General features: G+C 40.8%; 1 protein-coding gene across 1 annotated transcript; it reads left to right on the top strand.

Annotated features, from left to right (window-relative positions):
- The first annotated feature begins 5,193 nt into the window (after window positions 1–5,193).
- Window positions 5,194–7,674, top strand: LOC138371082 (uncharacterized). The gene is made up of 2 exons (XM_069335740.1): window positions 5,194–7,325; window positions 7,419–7,674. Exon 1 carries the CDS (start codon window positions 5,839–5,841, stop codon window positions 6,742–6,744), a length of 906 nt encoding a protein of 301 aa, XP_069191841.1. The 5' UTR covers window positions 5,194–5,838; the 3' UTR covers window positions 6,745–7,325; window positions 7,419–7,674.
- Window positions 7,675–8,236: the final 562 nt, after the last annotated feature.

Here is an 8,236-nt window from a genome sequence, read left to right as displayed (position 1 = left end):
CATCACAACAACTACTGTATCCGTCTACCAAGTATTGTTTATTATTCAAGTGCACTGATTAATATAAATATGTAGATGGTTATGTCGTAGGACATCCCCAAAAACACCGTACGTGTACCCCATAACAGCCCCCACAGTTCATGTCATACCTGTAATTGATATGTTTAGGGAACTTTGATTAATTCCTTGCATCCCATACAGGTAAATTGTGAGAGGAGCTTCAAGAATCTGTGCAGACAGTTGGTTCATACACATAATTAACTACTTGTTTGCCAAGCCTTGTCCTTCCCACCAGCCGCCATTACGTGGCACAAAGAGGCAGGGCCACACCCATCTTGAGGCTACACCTACACGCCTTACTAGGCCCATTCTACTGGCACAGCTAAGACATTATAGCAGTAGCAGTAGTTATAATTAATTACTTATAATGAAATAACTGAAATAATAGTTTTAAAGGTAAACAATTGGTAGTTTAAGAAGGAACCATAACAAAGTGGTTTAGGCTACCAATTGTCCCTCCAAATAGTGTGTAAGAAGATTTCAGGCAGTTTACCAGTACATACAGTCCACTTAATTAATACTTGCTTACTAAGAAAATAAATAAGACATAACTTTATTTTATTAAATCAATTTGAAAAAGAGAGATTAGCTGCCTGGAATTTACCCCACATTGTTTGGTCCTACGGAACCGGATTATATTTAGTTCTTTGAACTAGATATTATACATACATATAGTGATAGTGCAATATTACCTACACACATTATAGCAGGAAGACACTGCTATATTTTTTGCATATTTTCTAGCCTAACTTTTCAATCTCATAGCAAACAGAACTTACAACAAGCACTATTATTGTTCTGACAGTACTAAAGGAACAATTGTGTTTTTTTTTCATTTCATTACAAGAGGTTGATAAGAGGCTACTTTACTTATAAGTTACTTATATATGTTTTTTTGTATTATTGCATTATTATTGCCATTACTGTAACATTTACTGCATGCCACATCATTTACTACTAATTCTTGCACAAGGGTAGAACATTTTAGGCTGGTGTTGTACAGCAACCTAGTCTAATTTATTGTGCTAACCTGGTGTAAGGGTAAGAATTTTACACTTGTCTAGAGTTGAACACATATTACAACCTAGCAAGTACATATTTTTATGCAGTATTTAAGACAACCCGAGTTGTGTTGTCAATATGATATCAATATAACATTAGTACAATTTAACTATAATCATTACACCTTTGAGTGTTAACCTGTGTCTCTGTACCAACCAAGAGTGATAATGATGGGCTAACTCGCGGATACCAGCATTGATACAGGTCTACCACTCAAATTATAGTGTGTATGATTTTACAGTGTATATTTAAATATAGTCTATACGACTAACAAGTACTTCCAAAATGTCTACTGTCAAAAATGTCCAAATAACCCTCACAGGATTGAGGGATCATTTATCACGGCAGATTAGCACATGTGATGACATAAGTAAACAAACACCAGTTAACTATGTAGCATTGGAAAATTATCTTAGGCTTGCACGGAACAAATATGACCGTGTGTTGCAACAAATGAAAGAATATCAAGTTTTACTTCAGAATACCAGTGTTGGTGGAGAAACATTACAAGATGTTATACAAGAACATTCCGATTATGAAGATACAATGTTTACACAGTTGCAATACTTTGATGATATCATACATGCCCATAAAGCCAATATAAATATTGTAACCACAACTTCCCAGAAACAGACAGCACCAGAAGTCAAATTGCCATCACTTAGTTTACCAACTTTTTCTGGAAGAGAAGACGAGAGTTGGGACGGTTTCTGGAGCAAATTTGTCGATTCTGTGGATTCTAATGCTAATGTGCCAAAAACAACAAAGTTTACATACTTACAGAGTGTCTTGAAGGATGAAGCGTATCAGGTAGTCTGTAATCTAAATCACACAGATGATGATTATGACAATGCAGTGCAACTCCTGAAAGATAATTACGCTAAACCTGAAAGGACTATCAGAATTCTAACACAGAGACTGTTAGACATTAAACCTCCAAATAATACTGCAGTCTCACTCCAAACCTTCAGATTGGAGCTTGAGTCCATACTCAAGGCACTTAAAAATAAAGTGAACCTGGATGAGTCAGACTGGATAATACAAGTCCACATGACACGGAAATTACCCAGGGACATACTGGATAAGTTGTTTGTATTAGTAGGTAAGTCATCCTTGACTGTAAATGAGATTACAAAGGGTTTACAAACCATCATAGAACGAGAAAGAGTTAATCCAGAAGAAAAAACATCTAAACCCACATCTGCTACTAATAGTAAACAACAGAGTACAAACAGTGCTCCAAACAAAGCTAAAACATCTTCCCCCTCCACAAAGTGGAATCAGGGCAGTGTAGGAACATATGCAGTTGGTCCTTCCAAACCTACAGTCAACGCATCACCCAAGACGGTGACTCTTCAAGATACTGATAATGTCTGGAAACCATGTGTGTTTTGTGAGCAATCACATTCCATGTACAATTGCAAACGCTACCCTGATCGTGCAACACGCATAAAACGACTCAAGGAGTTATATAGATGTAGCAAGTGTATAAGGGAACATCATCCCGACAATTGCACAACAGCAATGCGCATCTGCACTAAGTGCCATAAGGGTCAACACCATACTGCACTTTGTGGGGACACAAGTATAAAGTCTCCCAAACCACAGGAGGAGGAAGGAGCTACAGCATCAGTAAAACTTTGTACTGTGTTACCTGACATAAGTGTCTTCACAACCAGGTCTAACCATAAATCAGCTCTACCTACTGCACGATTGATCATTAGAAATGGAAAGAATAAAGCCACCGTACGTGGATTATTTGATCAGGGGTCCCAACTGACCTTTATATCCAAGGAGTTGGTAGATAAACTGAAACTTACACCTGTAGAGGAGACACGGATAAACATAAAGGGATTCCTGACTAACTCGGGAACCCGAACTTACGGGGTAGTACGACCCACAGTACGACTAGGAGGTTATGTACGAAAGGTACCAGCACTAGTAGTAGATAGATTTCCAACAGACCTGTATATAGAAGGTCTAGGAACAACAGCCAAATTCCTGGAAGAAAAGGGAATTCCTTTGGCTGATAACATTACATCGGACAACCTTTCCGATATTGGAATCCTTATGGGATCAGATGTCTACCATAAGTTTATCATAGGAAAGGAAGATTACCACGGTATGAATGTGTTACCATCTGCAGGTGGCTATTTACTAACAGGCCCAGTATTACGGCTAAAACAACCCGCACCTGTGGATCACCAACATGCCAACACAGTAATGGTTGCATGACTAGGAGAACAGTCTCCACTGCAACTCAGAGACATTTCCGAGGATGAGCTTGATCCCCCAGTATATAAGTTATGGGACCTGGCAACTCTCGGCATTGTCCCTGAACAACCTAGTCCAGATGATGACTGGACTTATAAACAATACCTAGACTCAGTTATCTACAGAGATAATCAGTACTGGGTCAGGTTACCATGGAAGCTGAATCACCCTCAGCTACCCATCAACTACTTCATGGCACAAAATCAATTAAGATCACAGGTGTTACGTTTACAAAGGCAACCTGAGAACTTGAAGTTGTACCATGAAATAATACAGAAGCAGCTCGATGACAAATTTATCGAAGTTGTAACAAATGATAACCCAAAGGAAGGACATTATCTGCCACACCACCATGTTCAGAAGGATTCTGCGACTACCCCACTACGGATAGTATTTAATTGCAGTGCTAAGATGGGGCAGAATAGTGTTTCGTTAAATGACTGCCTTCAAACAGGCCCAAGCCTAACACAAAGGCTTTATGACGTGCTGTTAAAGTTTCGTATAGGGACTTATGCATATACGGCCGACATCAGCAAGGCATTCCTTAGGGTAGGTCTTCAAGAAGAAGACCGGAACTACACAAAGTTCCTATGGATTAAGGATCCTAATGATCCAAACAGTGAAATAATCACTTATAGGTTTGCGTCTGTTTTGTTCGGAGCCACGAGCTCACCATTTCTGCTTCAAGCTACCTTGGATACGCACTTGAAGAAGTCCAATAGCCCGAACAAGACAGAAATTAGCGAAAACCTGTATGTGGATAACTTTCAAGGAACAGCCAACAGTGAAAGTAAGCTGTTGGACATATACCATGAGGCCAATCGAGAATTAATGGGAGCCAATATGCCTCTCCAGTCTTGGGTCTCTAACAATGATAAATTAAAACAACTGATCACAACTGAATTTCCCGACTACCAAGTACCCGAGATGACAAAGGTTCTAGGTGTCCAATGGAACACGACAACCGATCAGTTGACAATCAAGTCAGTGGAAACAGATACCACTAACTTAACAATGAGAAAATTGCTATCACAAGTCAGCAAACCCTTCGACCCATTAGGCTTATTAAGTCCAATACTAATTAATGGGAAGATGATAATACAGGAATGTTGGCAACAAAAGATAGGCTGGGATGATCTACTAACACCTGCCCTACAAGAAAAATGGCAAGGGTTAGTGAAAGATTTAAGTATCCTAGAGTCTGTCAAGTTCCCTAGGAACACAACAGTAAATGAAAAGGAACCAATTAAGCTGCATGTATTTTGTGATGCCTCAGGAAAGGCTTATGGTACAGTAGCTTACCTGGTCTCAAATGGGCAAGCCAATTTGCTCACATCAAAGGCCAGAGTGGCACCTTTAAAGAAAAGATCACTGCCACAACTGGAATTAACAGCCTTACTGCTAGGTGTAAGATTGGCTCATTATCTGATCAAGGCCTTAAGCCACATCCACTTTACAGAAACAGTAGTATGGTCAGATAATGAGGCAGTGCTACAGTGGGTTAAAAACAATAACAGTAAGAATCCTTACGTGAGTAACCGCGTTAAGGAAATACGAGAGTTGTCAGCAGGGTATAAACTAAGATATGTACCTACTAAAGAGAATCCAGCTGACTATCTCTCCCGAGGCCTGACTTTACGGCAATTAACAAAGGCAGAAATGTGGTTCAACGGACCTCAGTGGCTAATCAGCGACCAGTGGCCTGAACAAAAGCCACAAGTCATTGTGACCAATGTCACTGTTCCCACTGAGAACCCGGAACTACCTCGGACTTTGGTAATTGATCCTGCACGGTACTCTGAACTGAACAAACTTGTAGGTGTCACCCAAGTAGTGTTTGATTTTCTAAAGAAAATAGGAATCAAGCATAATTTCCCTAGTGCCTTAAGGTACTGGGTTAAAAGAGCTCAGACCGACACATTCGGGACAGAAATTGACAATGTTCCTAAGAAGCTACAACATGATCTGGGTCTCTGGTTAGACACTGACAATTATAACTTGATAAGATGCGGAGGACGCTTACAACATGCTGACATAGATCTGGAAGCAAAAAATCCAATATTGCTCCCTCGTCACCACATAGTAAGCAAACTAATTGTGTTACATATACACAAATACTGCACTCTGCATGGTGGGGTATTAGATACTCTCACAGAATTAAGACAACAGTACTGGCTACCCCAAGGTAGACAGACAGTAAAATCCATAATCAAATCCTGTGTTGTATGCCGGAGATACGATGCCAGAGTGTGTCCATATCCTGGCCCTCCTCCACTTCCGAAGGAACGAGTCGTACATATTCATCCTTTTGAGACAACAGGAGTAGATTTCACAGGAGCACTAACACTGACAGGCACTAAAGACAAGAAACCAGTAAAGGCCTATATCTGTCTTTTTACTTGTGCCACAACAAGGGCAGTCCATCTAGAAGTGACTCCCGATATGAGTGCCGAAGCATTCTTACAGGCTTTCCGCAGGTTTGCTTCACGTAGATCTTGTCCCAAGTTAATGATTTCAGACAATGGGTCCAACTTGGTGGCAGGAGAAGCATGCCTGAGGAAAATCTGGACACACCCCAAGGTACGCACAGCCCTAACTCAACGGCAGTGCTATTGGAAATTCATACCTCCCAGAGCACCATGGCATGGAGGCTTCTATGAACGGATGGTTGGTACGGTGAAACGGTCTTTACGGAAAACCCTACACCGCCAAAAGATTGACCTTCAGGAGCTTCAAACAGTAATCATAGAAATAGAAGCACGAGTTAACAACCGACCACTTACCTACCTCTCTGATGATGCTTTGCAGCGTGAACCATTAAGTCCAGCTCATTTGATGTATGGGAGACCTCTCAAAACACTTGTGTCCCTTACGGATGAGGAACCAGAGGATCCTTCATATGTCAAAGAGAGTGATTTGGTTCAACGTTTCAAACATCTTTCAGGGGTGATAAGTCGGTGGAATGACGTATGGACTCGTGAATACCTAACAGCTCTGAGGGAGTATCATTACGGGGCAAACAGTCCCTATAACAGAATTAACTTGAACCCTGGTGACATAGTTCTGGTGGATAGTGACGGACCACGCTCGGAGTGGCCTATAGGAGAAATAGTCTCTGTTCATCCAGACAGCCAGGGCATCTTGAGAATAGTGAAAGTAAAATGCAAAGGCAACACTACTCTCAAAACTTTAGAGAAATTAGTACCTTTAGAACTGGCCAGGAAAGAAGACGTACAACGACTTCCAGCACCCGATACGCCAGTACGGGACATACGTCCCCAACGGACTGCTGCACAACAATGTAAACTCAAATTAAAGCAGCACTATAATTCTGAGGGAGAAGAATAAAGTGATCGCAGTCCTTACCGGGACTTCGACCCGTGTTCTGCCCCTGGGAATTATGTCGGGAAACCGACACACACACACAACCACACACACAAATAACACAGTCTCCCCTAGTCTATACTCCCTTCAGGATGGAAAATGGGAGACTCCGTGACGTCATCGACTCCGTGACGTCATCAAAGTCATCGTATATTTACATTATGAAACATTGTTAATAGATTAGTTTAGTATCTAAAGTTAACAAAAAAGTAATCACTAAGAATGAATATAATTATTTACATCAAATAGTAGCTAGGTTCCCTTGTTAATGTAAAATTACTTTGAGTGAAGAACCAGAGCATAAGAGCGTCTCCCCGGAGAGGAAGGCGTCTATACAATAACAACAAAACATGGGATGAGCATACCACGCTGTCTTAACTGGTGTAAACAGCTAGACACCCCATTTACGTGTCAACACCAGCCACACAGCCTAACAACATCACAACAACTACTGTATCCGTCTACCAAGTATTGTTTATTATTCAAGTGCACTGATTAATATAAATATGTAGATGGTTATGTCGTAGGACATCCCCAAAAACACCGTACGTGTACCCCATAACAGCCCCCACAGTTCATGTCATACCTGTAATTGATATGTTTAGGGAACTTTGATTAATTCCTTGCATCCCATACAGGTAAATTGTGAGAGGAGCTTCAAGAATCTGTGCAGACAGTTGGTTCATACACATAATTAACTACTTGTTTGCCAAGCCTTGTCCTTCCCACCAGCCGCCATTACGTGGCACAAAGAGGCAGGGCCACACCCATCTTGAGGCTACACCTACACGCCTTACTAGGCCCATTCTACTGGCACAGCTAAGACATTATAGCAGTAGCAGTAGTTATAATTAATTACTTATAATGAAATAACTGAAATAATAGTTTTAAAGGTAAACAATTGGTAGTTTAAGAAGGAACCATAACAAAGTGGTTTAGGCTACCAATTGTCCCTCCAAATAGTGTGTAAGAAGATTTCAGGCAGTTTACCAGTACATACAGTCCATTTAATTAATACTTGCTTACTAAGAAAATAAATAAGACATAACTTTATTTTATTAAATCAATTTGAAAAAGAGAGATTAGCTGCCTGGAATTTACCCCACAATCGTCACTTGGTACACTAGCACTTAACACACCGCTTCACTTTAGCACTTAACGCACCGAGCACTGTTCTACGTCAACATTGCACTTTATCGCACCAAACACTGCACTTGCCAATATTGCATGTAATTACTCCGGGCACCGCACTACACAATATTGTACTTAATCGCAGCGAGCACATCGCTCTACAATATTGCACTTAATCACACCGAGCACCGCACTACACAATATTGCACTTAATCACAGCGAGCACCGCACTGCACAATATTGCACTTAGTCACTCCGAGCAACGCACAGGACGTATAACGTCCTAATAGTCACACACAGGGGGAATTATTTACAGGGATTACGC

This window comes from Procambarus clarkii, chromosome 34, assembly GCF_040958095.1.
Source record: "Procambarus clarkii isolate CNS0578487 chromosome 34, FALCON_Pclarkii_2.0, whole genome shotgun sequence".
NCBI lineage: Eukaryota > Metazoa > Arthropoda > Malacostraca > Decapoda > Cambaridae > Procambarus > Procambarus clarkii.
Note: the sequence above shows the minus strand (reverse complement) of the source record. Positions and strands in the feature narration are given on the sequence as shown.